Source organism: Notothenia coriiceps, unplaced genomic scaffold (genome assembly GCF_000735185.1).
Source record: "Notothenia coriiceps isolate Sejong01 unplaced genomic scaffold, NC01 NC01_scaffold00005542, whole genome shotgun sequence".
Taxonomy (NCBI): domain Eukaryota; kingdom Metazoa; phylum Chordata; class Actinopteri; order Perciformes; family Nototheniidae; genus Notothenia; species Notothenia coriiceps.
This window is the reverse complement of record NW_011338243.1, coordinates 1-12,131: the sequence shown is the minus strand read 5'-3', so window position 1 is coordinate 12,131 and position 12,131 is coordinate 1. Positions and strand designations below refer to the sequence as shown.

Sequence of the window (12,131 nt, the reverse complement as noted above, 5' to 3'; positions counted from 1 at the left end):
TATTCTGATATTTGTATTAGACAAACAAAGAGGAGATCGATCAAATATAATTTATATTTTATAGTAATACTATAATGATAATACATACTGTATCGTATAGTAATGAAACGTAAAATGGCATTTAACTGTCCAGGTATTTTGCTGGTGAGAGATTGTAGTTGCTTTAGCGTGTAGAAGCTAGTAAGCCTATTTGATTTGTTTTAGATAGGCACAACATGTTTCATATGCAGATCTTATTTTCCTGTTCCATGTTAAAATAAACCATTTTCAGTGGTACCGCTGAGAAAGAGTAATTTGTTTGGTCATGGAAAATGAGGTAAAGGTCATGGAGAAGTCATGGAAAGTCATTGGTGACAAAGTGTATGAACCCTGACTTGTTTACTTACAGTTATTATCATATTTATGTAATCAGTTTCAAAAAAGTACTTTACATTCAGTTTTGAGTACTACACAAGCAACATTTTCAATACATAGTGGGGTTCATACGGCTACATGTTTTTAAAAGGTAATACAAATATTTAGGTTAACCTTGATTTGTATTTGTACTGTGTTAAATACCTAGTTAAAATAACTTAATAAGTACTGTTTAACTAAACAGTTAAAAATACGTTTGTGTCACTTGAAATGACTAGTAAATAGTACTCAATACGTTTTACTTTAACTTAAAAACATTTACACAAGTAGCTTTGATGTAAAACTGTCGATGTCATCAGTTGAAGTTGTATTAACTGGTCAGGTTTTAGTGCTGAAGGTACCTTTGTTTTGGGGTGAAGGAACAGCACCCCGTCCTGGCTGATGCTGACCATGCAGGGCGAGGGACAGCCTTGCTGGCTCACCTTCTGGGCCAGGAAGGTGTTAGAGCCAAACAGAGGCATGGCGCTCAGAAACTCTGCAAGACAACCACAATTATTATGAGAGGAGGGGAGAGGAGAGATGGAGAGGAGGGGAGAGGAGATGCTACCCACCAATAAATTGTATTTTGGCGTTTTGAGGGCTGAGGGAGTGCATGGCAGCGATATGGCCCTCACAGAAGGTCTGGATCTCCGCAGCTTTGATGCTCAGGCCATCCAGGGAGGGAAGGTACTCCTTCATCTCCACTCTTGAAGAGAAAAACAACCAGAAACGTTCAGTATAAAAACAACTTTAGTCAAGTTAGGTGTTGAGTGATAACAACATAGATACTAAAAGAATGCACATGTCACCAGAAGAAAGCAGTATTACTGGGGAGATGTTAGCGCACTGGGAGACACTGGCTGACCAATGCTGCCAAGTATAATGGAATGCTTTGTACTTCATATGAATTCACTTTTGGACTTCCAAAAAGTTGGGAAACTTTAAGTACAGAAATGAAGAAGAATGAAGTGTTTAGTGTATTATTTATCTAATTGATGTGTCTTTAAATAAGAGCCATTGGTTACAGCTTAGCATTGTGTTGTAACTTGGTTTTGATTGTGGTACTGTTGACTCTGCTTACAAAATAAAATATTAAAAGTGTGTTATACTGACTTTAAACTCAATATACATAAATGCAACATTACCTCTGCGGTAAAATACACATGTATGGATTATAGGGCACATAATGTTACCTGGTAAAGGTACGATAGAACTTGATGTAAAGTTAGAGAAAGAGGAGAAAACAATATGGGAACTGAATTTATACTGCTGATCATTTAAGAGGTACATGTTCTACTATAACATGGTACAAAATGAACAATAGTCTGACATTTGGGAGGAGATTTAAGAAAGGTCAATCGAAGAAAGAAGTGTGTACAGCGTACGTGAGAGTGACTGTCCACCCAGCTGAGGCTCTGTTTGGTGCAGCTGTGTTCTGCTACACTTTGGCATAACGTCTGTTCTGTTGGATTGTAATTGTCTGGATAATGGTTAAAAATGACGTGTTGAATTTGAAAGTTCAAACATGAGCTATAGCTATATGGTGGAATTACTCTTGATATTTGACTTTCTCCTGACTACTGCTATCTGTGTTGTATTATTTTCGGTTGGGCTCTCCAAAATGAATCAATACCTAAACTGATGAGGAATAGTGTGTCAGTGTGTGACTCACAGTGAGGGCTCACCCTGCAGACCCTGGGCCAGGTGCTGCAGAGCGGACAGCTGAGCCAGCTGCTGCACCGAGGAGGAGCCGTCTGCAGGGGCCAGTAGGAGGTGCCCACTCAGGTAGTCAGCCAGGAGCTACACACACACACACACACACACACACACACACACACACACACACACACACACACACACACACACACACACACACACACACACACACACACACACACACACACACACACACACACACACACACACACACACACACACACACACACACACACACACACACACACACACACACACACATTAAAATGACACAAGATAGATTCTGGACCAGTGTTCTGCTGCTCCTGTCTGTTCTCACCTGCTGGTAGTGGAAGTCCACATAGAGGTCACTGCTGAAGGTCAGAGGGCTCCTCCACATCATTCTCCTCAGGGACAGGAAGATGGAGCCGTCATCCAGCAGGAAGTCGAACAGATACTCTTCAGCATGGAGGGGACGCACCATCCCATCTGACAGAGGACCAGCAGATAATCTGTCACTTTGACCCTTTCACACACACATGCCATTCTCTGCCTTTAGAGGTCTCTCAATAATAATGAAAAGGTGGACGGAGTTTGGTGTCATGAAGCAGCGTAGGATCATGGGAGTTCTGCTCCTGGTTACGATTTCCTCAGTGTTCATGGTTTAAGTTTTTTTTTACCGTCAATAGTGAATAAGGTTTGACATTATAAATCAAAGTTGTTTCTCTGATGACTTCAGTTTCAGACGTCCTATCATTACAATTCTTCATCAGGTAAACATATAGGTTTAAAAAGCACCCAGATCTAAAAAGTAAAAATATGTCTTAAAAGCGGATATAAAGACAGTAAATGACTTCTGTTTCTGTTAGTCAACGAATATGATGTCATCACAGGAAACATCATCTTCATTCAAATTACACATTTCTCTGTGTATGTGCACAACACAAAACTAATATATACTGTATATATATATAAAACACAGAACTAGACACTTTTTTTTAGACATTTGAATGCTGAAAAACTAAACATGCTGCCTTTAACTTGCATCTTTATAAGAGGTTCCCTCAATGAATAATGTCCATATCTCTGGAGTGACACTTTGGCTTTATTCTCAGGGTTTGAAGATAAATTAAATATCCACTGTATTTTTAAAAGTGTTGATATTGTGTTCTGTGTATTTTTATTAAGAGTAGGGGTGTACTGTTTTCTGGGGATAAATGGTTTTAGTTCTTAATGTATGTATTACTTTGGCGTGAAAACATTTGAAAACAAAGTCATCAGTTGGCCTTGGTGTGTCTCCTGACAGTCATCCCTCTTCAGTCCTTCCTGAGACAGCAGAGTGTCTTACCTTGGCGTCGGTTGGCGAGGATGGAGAACTCTTTGATTTCCGTCAGGTTTAAGACTCCCATCTCTTTACAGAAGTCTGTGACTGCTTCTCCTGCCAACTACAGGAAGATACAACATACCACCAGGAGGTATTAATAAATAAAAGAAGACTCTGGTTTGGTTCATACATAAGTAGGCGTATATAAATCTTACACTGAAGCTGCGTATCTTGATGGGGAATTCCACTTCTCCTGGCAGCTGGGTGGGAACACGTCGAGAAGTTTTCCCAGCCTGAAGAAAAACAGGCTAAATGTAAACGCCTTGATAATGATGGGATATAACAGTTTATTAGATTTTGATTTGCTTCAGTGTGTAGGTAACTTGCCAGAATGGCGTCCATCTCCACATGTGACGGGATGTTACGGCGACCGCCAAAAGTGAGAGAGCGCTGCATGTTCTCCTGACACACACACGCCAGCTCTGAGGACACGGGGTGTTAGGAAGAGCCATTCCATTTATATATACATTGTAATATACATGTTATATATTGTAGTATAATGTGCACATTTTACTTTAATGTCTTCTGTTAATATAAATATTTACTATATATAATTTTAACTTTTATTGAACATTTTGCTTCACATTCTTATGTTTATATAAAACATTGAATTTTATTCATTTTATCTTTGTATTGTACATTCTTTGTAAGACTTCTTGTGTTTATATTCATTTATTATCCTGTTTCATTTCATTTTATTTTTATTGGACATTTTTACTTTAACTTCATATTTTTTTATAAATATCTTTATTTGCTTTAATTTAAAAAAAGGTGTTGCACATTCTTACTGTAACTTCATATGTCTGTATAAATACTTGTATTATTTTAGTATACTTAGTATAGTATTTTGTTTTAATCTTTTTATTTGTTTAATTCTAAATCGAGCAGCTTGCACAAAACCCAAATTCCCCCGCGGTAAATAAAGTATTCTGATTCTGATTCTGATTTTGAATCAGCTGGTTATATGTAGCATTTTATATCATATCATATTTTGATATTATAATAACTGAAAGATCAGCACTTAGTGATATCCGTCTGCATGCTTTGTGTTTCTTCTACCTTGGTATGGGTGCTGGTAGTCCTGGGAGATATCTTGCAGGTGGCGTGTGACAAACGGCTGCAGAGTGTCGGAGCAGGGGAAGAAGCCCGTCATCAGGTTGAGCAGCCGCCAGCCCAGCGTACAGAAAGACCTGGAGACAGACAACAAGGCAATTGAAATCAAGCTGATTATAAAAAATGTGATTTTTGCACACTCAATTCAGGGCCTTAAGATAAGTGATCAGGAAAGCTGTAAGGTTGAGATTTTAAAGTACAGTATACAGTAGATGGGAAGTTGGCATTGTTGGCATTGACATTGCAGAATGCTAAGAGTAAATTACAGACGGTTCAGCCCATCTTTGAACTGAAAACAGTAAAAATGACAGCTCAAAAACCAGAAGAATTAGCTTAAAGATGTTCAGAAAAGCTCTGTAGAAGCTCCTTGGCTTCTTCAGGTCCAGGGTTTCACATCCAGGGTTTGAATCTTTTGAAACGCGTTCATACACAGAAAATGTTACCAAACACTTCAATAAATGACACTCACTTGGCTGGGTTTTGGGTGGTTTGCTTGATGACCTGGCAGTAGATTTCATCTCTCAGCATCTCCTTCTCCTTCCCTAACTGAACAGAAACTCTTCTTTAAATATCATCAAGCTTATGGAACTCGAAGACACAGATTAACACGGGGGGGGGGGCCCTCACCAGAAGGATGTGGATCAGACAGCCTGACTGCGTGTTATCCTTCTTGAACGGCATCTCTCCCATGAACTGCATTAGGTCTGGAGGACAGGGGAATGCAGATAGATGAAGAGAGTGAGAACAGTGGTCTCAGTGTGTATGAATGTTTGGATGGTACGTGTGGATGCACTCACTCATGAAGCACTGGACTGATAACTCATTGAGCTCAGGATCATTGTAGAGGATGAGGGACTCCTGGATGGGAACCTGGATGAATAAAAGCAAACACATATAGTTGACTTGTTCAGGAACTCTCAGTTACATTAAAATAATCAGCATTAACAGTTAGCTGAAAGCAAAGGCATGTGTATATATCAGAACAATACAATTCAGAGATCCGCTCAACTCATGATTCTAAATATCCAAGCAAGATTTGAAAGATTGGCTTGTTGGCAGGTTTGCTGATGCATTTAGCATTTAGATGTCAGTGAAAACCTTTATATACAACTTATTTCTCATGTATTCTGATTTGAAGGGGGTATCAATATATTTTCTGGTCTAAGAATTACATTTGATTTTGTTTAGTTATGTTCAACGTGACATTCTGCTATTGAACCAAATTCCTAATTACACGTTTCCCATACCTTTATGTCAGCTTTACAATAAAGTAAAAATACAAAAAGAACATTTGTGACATAACATATAAGCTCAATGCTGTCATTTTGGAGTTCAAAAAGCTAAGCTACATCAATACAGAAGGCCTGGAATGAATCAGAACCAGGATGTGTTCTGGAAAGTAAGGCTGATTGCATATTAGATGATATGGTCAAACAAAAATGTATTTAAAAATAGTAATTCAATATGTGTATAAAACATAGGTAGAGGACTATACACAATTCAACAATAAGGGTCTGTACTTGGTTACAATCAATATTTTATGAAAACAATGTAGCGATAAGCCAACAGTTTTTCAGCCTAAAACGTTACTGTTCTGGCTCATTCTTAGCACTTTCGGCATCATTTTCATCCATAGCAGGCATCTATTTCAGCGTCCTGAGTGGGCGCTTCACCCGGAGGTGGTGAAGCAGGTCTGGGTCCAGTTCGGGAGAGCAGAGGTGGACCTGTTTGCCAGCCGGCGCAACAGCCACTGTGCCCTGTGGTTCTCCATGGCTCAGGGCAACGACCCGCCCTTGGGGGTGGACGTGTTCACGAGCCATGGCCGAGGAAGCTGCTATACGCCTTTCCACCGCTGCATCTCATTCTCCCTCTCCTGGGGAGAGTGAGGCGAGAACGTCTGGCAGTAATCCTAGTGGCTCCGGATCGCGTCGGGGCACCGTGGTACTCAGAGATGACACAGATGAAGGTGGGCCAGCCCTGGGCAATCCACCAGTTCTGGGGGGCGATGTCTCAAGAGGCAGGTGCAGGTCGGGCGTTACCCACTCTGGGCCGTCCTCTCTAGGCTTGGCTCCTGAGATAAGAGGGACAGGCTGAGACAGGGTGGATTGTCTGACAGCGTTATTCAGTCTATCCAGGCAGCTAGAGCAGGATCCACCACAGCCTGTTACAGGCCGAAGTGGCTGGGATTCCAGTGATGGTGTGAGGAGCGGAAAATAGAGCCCCTATCTTCTGAGTTGGGCTCTATTTTGTCCTTTTTACAGTTACTTGAGGACAGAGGGCTTGCTCATTCCACAGTGAAGGTGTATGCAGCAGCCATCTCGTCTTGCCATGAGGGATTAGACGGCAGGTCAGCCTTTAATCAGCCACTGATGTCACGGTTTTTACAGGGGGTCAGGAGGCTTCGCCCTGTAGTGCACACCTCCCCCAGCAGTGGGACCTGCCGTTGATGCTCGAGGCTCTGGTCACAGAACCATTTGAGCCTCTGGAGCTCTCTTCCCTGAAAGCACTGTCGTGGAAAACAGCATTGCTACTTGCCTTTATGTCAGGCAAGAGAGTGTCCCAGTTAACCTCTCTGTCGGTGCACCCGAGCTGTTTACTGATTCGGGGTGACAGGAGCGGCGCAACACTCAGACCAAACCCCTCCTTTGTGCCCAAAAGCCTAAGGAGTACGTTCAGGTCGAGGGCTATTCAGTTAGGGGGCTTTAGTCTTCCACCCCATAGTGGGGCCAGCCTTTAGACGCACTGAACAGCTGTTTGTGTGCTTTGGGGGCGGGGTGACCGGGAAAGCTCTGTCCAAGAAACGCCTGGCAGGCTGGCTCTGCGAAGGCATTGCACATGTCTACGGACAGGCNTGTTTACTTGTCAAGGTTCTTACAGTCATTAAAAACCTGGAAAAGTCATGGAAATTCAAAATGCAAATTCCAGGCCATGGAAAAGTTATGGAAAACAATTATTGTTTTCCATAACTTTTCCATGGCCTGGAATTTGCATTTTGAATTTCCATGACTTTTCCAGGTTTTTAATGACTGTAAGAACCTTGACAAGTAAACATTTTGAGTAAATACAAAAGAAAACCTTTAACACAGACAATTTATATACAAGTCACTGTTTTATTAAGTAACCATAAACTATTTACCAAACAAGAATATGTATTGTTTGACAAATAGTTCACTTTTAAAAACGAAAACCCTTAAAAACAGGCCTTGAGAAATTCCCAGAGCCACATTTTGAACCATCACTTGCATGAGTCCAACACAATGTGACCTGGAACAGTTGCTGTTCAGTTTACCACATGGACCATAAAGAACAGGAACATATAGAAATATAAACCAACGTATGGGAACATGTTGTCCATACTATTTACACATCTACAAACACTCCTTCAAGTTGAAGCTGAACAGTAACAAATTCAAACTTCAAGTTGAATATTGAAACATTCAAAATACTTTGTTGTAAAATAAACAGATATACAATATAGTGCTCTACGGTATGTGGTGCCTGTTAAAGGGCAACTTTGTTTGTTCATAGAGTGAGATCACTACACTGCCAACAGGACATTTTTAAGGCTCAACACTCTTGGCCTCAGCTTCCGATCGTCCTGGCCCATCAAAACTTTCTGGGTGAAGTCAAAGGTGTTGGGCAAGTCTTTTGGGTAACTTAGATTCAGGGCATAGATCAGTGCATACAGCAGGATGAATGCCTCAGCCAATCTGGGGAGTTCGAACACTCTGCTCCCCTCCAGTACCACAGCGATCCTCTCTGGGCAGCAGAGCGTGGTATTTTCTGACTTGGCACTGATCAAGAGCAGTCCAACGGCCATGTCATCAATGTCCGGTTCATCGGACTGCGCCACCTGGGGACAAGAACAGGGAAATGTTACCCTAAATGGCCATAGCTATCTCTACAATCTGTTTCCCCTCACTTGACAGGATCAATCTTTGATGACACCGGACCGTCCATTATTTTCCAAACTAAATTCTTCATTTATTATAACCTTTCATTATGCAAATGTAAATACATTTCTTCCTGCACTAGAGCTACTGAAACAATGTAACAAAAATGACTGTATTTTGTGATGATCTGTCACATACATTTGAAACAGTTATTATGCTGACTTACATGCCACGGCTTCAGAAACCTAGAGTCATCCTCATGCAGATATGCAGGCAGAGCCCGGAGGACAGCAGCACGGAGGACATGGACGTCGCATTGTTCCTGGGGTGGAGAACATATATTTGCTTTACTTTGGATGCTAAACAGCATAGCAGCACAACAACTTATATCACAACAAGGGCCCTCTCATGACTGAAGAGATGAGCATTTGACAAAGAGAATCCACTCTTATATAATGATCAAACACCAAGAGGCATAACCGACTCACCTGGAGGTCATAAGAGCTGAATCGCTGATCCAGACCTTCAGCTACTTTCCCTTTGCGTGCAGCTTTCTTTCTGAACAAGCTCTGAAGACGGGGGGCATGCCGATCCAACTCAGCATAGAAGTGCTTCTTCAGGTTGATGTTTGCAATCCTCTGAAACTCGGCACAAATCTGCAAATATATAAAAGGACTATTGAAGTCCCAGTACAATGCATATGCAGACTGAAGACAGCCGAGATGAACAGAAACGTAACATGATCAATCTGAGTAAGCCTGTCAAAGTTATCAATGACAAAGGCAAACAAAATAATGAAATATGTGTAATAAGTGAAAGATGTTCACCTGTGACTCCATTTTCAAGGCAGGCCAGCGTTCCAGGATCTGGCCAACAGGTAGGCCATCATTGATGACCTCATTGCGCCGCAGGGCAAAGGTAGTCTGCATTAACTTTGTAATCAGGGGAAGGTTTTTGTCTCTCATCTTAACTTCATCTACAATTTGGAGTCTCAATCGCTCAAGGCTTGTACCATCTTCACCGAGTGGGAAATTAGGCAAGAAATTCACCTCTGCCCTCTTTGGTCTTTTGATGTTAGTGTGGGGAGCTTGTTTGTCTGGATTGTTTCTACTCCTCTTCCCAGAATTGACCGCTACCTCGTGAAATCCTGCTCGACTTAACTTTGTGCGGAAGTTCCCCATCTTAAACTTCAGACTATTTCTCCAGCCGCACCATCCCGTCTGAGACCCTGGCTCTTTTAGACAAGGATGCTTAGTGACCAGTGCTTCTGATACCATTGAAACCTCCTTATCATTGGGGTATGCCTTGAAGCTATGCATTTTGGTTGCAAGGTTCTCAAGGATGATGTGCTTTTGACCCCGAGAAAGCTTTAGAGTTTTCTCTGTTCTCTCATATTTAAGATTTCCCTCACCGAGTATGTGTTCTACCTGCAAGGCAAAAGTGGGTACTGGAAAAACCGCAGGCCATCCCTCTGCCCTCTCTGGAGTTATGTCATGGGGCAATATTGTTGTGTCCCCTGATGCTTCGGAACTGACGTCACTCTCAGACTTCATAACTAGCAAAACAGCCTTTAATGGAAGCTCCTCGATGTCTACAAGGGAACATAACCTCCCGTCAAAGTCCGGATCTTGGTATGATAAGTTAAAGTCAAAGTCTAGCTTAAACTTTTCTTTTATCATGGTTTTTAGCTCATCCACAGATTCTGGACTTGAAGATAAAGTCATCTTCCTGATAATGTCCATTGAGGTATGGACATGAAGTACGTAGTTTTGAGCTGCCATTTCCTGTTATTAAAAAAAGAGAAGAGGCAATATGAGGAACATTCAGTTTGGCAAAACAAAAGTCAGGCAGTGTCTAGAGTTCAGTTTTGAATGAAAAACTGGATTGGTTTGGATTAAGTATCATTCAACTCTAATGAAAACTGTGCGCAAAAAACAAAACAATCATTAAGTCTTAGTCTTCCTAGGCTTGGCCTGTAATGGTGGGTGGTGGTGACACATACAGTATGTCCCCACTTCTAGAAACATGTATTCCTGCAAGTCTCTGATGGAAATAAATATGTATTGTCAACTTGAAATGTCCATCCATATTGTATGCTGTGATACTTAATGTGTCATTTAGCTCGGACAGCGGATGCACAGAAAAGTTGTGTGAGGATGTCAGCTCAAATGGCCTTAAATGCTTGCGGTACCAGCACTCTGAGCTTCAAGTCTGGAAAGACAGATTGAAGACTCTGTCTGTGATCACTTATTTTAGTCTGCATGTACTGGATGGATTCCTCTGTGAAATATGTCGACAACACCAGCTGCACAATTTCTTTAAGGTCTTTTAATATGGCCCATGCTTCATCTCCTTCAGAGACTTTACTTCCTACCACAAGTGGTAACAACCTCAGCAAAGTGGACTTTTCTAGCCCATTCCCCATGTTGAAAAGTGAACAGGTAAAGATCATCAAGGAAATGTGACTAAAAGGGAACTGACTGCTGATGCCGAGCTGCATTAGGCAAGCTTTGCTACATTCTAAACAGGCTTATATTACTTAACAAAATATAATTGGAAGACTACTACTAAACTCTCAGGATTATGAATGAAATAACTTCTGAAAATGAACTTGATTGATTTTACTTTAAAATGTTTTAAGTGACCCTTTATTAACTGTATGAAAGTCAGGTTAACATACAAAGACCCGGGATAGCTACTGGTGCTTTCAGGGCCGCCGCTCCCTACAGGCCAATCACGCAGGCTGCATGGGGCCCCGCCCAGAGGGCCTCAGCTGCTATGCGCAATTCTCCGTGCAGAGGTGACAAGGGGAGCACGTCTGTAACCCGACAACGTTGCAATGAATCGACATCTGACCAGTCACGGGTTTGATACGGCCACTAGTGCAAGTGAAGAGATGTCGGTGAAAAGACAGTTTCAGTCCGGCGCAAGCAAGAGGGAAAAAAACAAAAACATGAAGAAACTAGAGCATCACTCGAAGGTGGGTTATTGCATGAGTGAAATGTACAACTTGCGAATGTTGTATAAGTCGAATTACCAATATTAAAACATCAGCTGCAATTCACGACATGAAGAAGGCAGTCTCTGCATAGCATATAGGCTAATGAAGATGCAGTTATTTCCAGCATTCTTTATTTAACATTCATTCAAGTATTGTATGTCTTTTATCTGCTAATGTACAGGAGGAAGAGTGATAAACTGTCTGTCTAGTTGGCTTACATAACAGTTAAAGTTTACAGCCTAAAAAACATGGAGCATTGTTTCCCCTTTTATTCATTTTTATGTCAATTTGCACATTTCATGGTGATGCTCAGCCTCTCCCCTTAACTCCTAACAGTCATCATCATGTCAACCACAACACAGAGAAATACTGATAGAAATGTGTGTGTAGTTGTTGAAACATTGCTGACAGAGGGAACTACATTTGAATACAGATTTATGTTTTATCAGTTTTTGAGCATGTCATAAGCATGTTTTGTCTTGGCTGTATTACAACTATATTATAATAAAATAATATAGTATTTATATTATTTAATTGATTATTATTATTATTATTAGTAGTAGTAGTAGAATTAGTTTATTTGCATTCATTATATTTTAATCTTTTTGAGGCTAGTATTTGGCAGGAAATGCAGACGTATTCACCTGTAAAC

At 41.1% G+C, this 12,131-nt stretch overlaps 2 protein-coding genes across 2 annotated transcripts; both read right to left on the bottom strand.

Annotated features, from left to right (window-relative positions):
• Positions 1–698: 698 nt before the first annotated feature.
• LOC104942975 (unconventional myosin-XV-like) lies at positions 699–6,405 on the bottom strand (the record flags this gene model as incomplete). The annotated part of the gene is made up of 12 exons (XM_010768290.1): positions 6,259–6,405; positions 5,383–5,455; positions 5,213–5,289; positions 5,055–5,131; positions 4,532–4,662; positions 3,800–3,894; positions 3,628–3,705; positions 3,437–3,533; positions 2,429–2,577; positions 2,066–2,193; positions 966–1,099; positions 699–889 (listed from the first exon to the last, which is right to left on the bottom strand). Coding segments are annotated over exons 1-12 (1,377 nt in total), but the record flags the coding sequence as incomplete, so codon positions are not given.
• Positions 6,406–7,661: 1,256 nt separating this feature from the next.
• LOC104942974 (uncharacterized) lies at positions 7,662–11,415 on the bottom strand. Its single transcript, XM_010768289.1, has 4 exons — positions 9,306–11,415; positions 8,967–9,134; positions 8,705–8,800; positions 7,662–8,438 (listed from the first exon to the last, which is right to left on the bottom strand). The coding sequence occupies exons 1-4, from the start codon at positions 10,257–10,259 to the stop codon at positions 8,124–8,126; spliced, it is 1,533 nt and encodes a 510-aa protein (XP_010766591.1). The 5' UTR covers positions 10,260–11,415; the 3' UTR covers positions 7,662–8,123.
• Positions 11,416–12,131: the final 716 nt, after the last annotated feature.

Bases quoted from the DNA above. Each gene is read 5' to 3' on its own strand.
- LOC104942974 (XM_010768289.1), bottom strand. From the start codon at position 10,259: ATGGCAGCTCAAAACTACGTACTTCATGTCCATACCTCAATGGACATT. The intron at 8,801-8,966 runs GTGAGTCGGTTA...TCTCCACCCCAG, and splicing joins TCAGCTCTTATGACCTCCAG to GAACAATGCGACGTCCATGT. The intron at 8,439-8,704 runs GTAAGTCAGCAT...TCTTGTCCCCAG, and splicing joins GGTTTCTGAAGCCGTGGCAT to GTGGCGCAGTCCGATGAACC.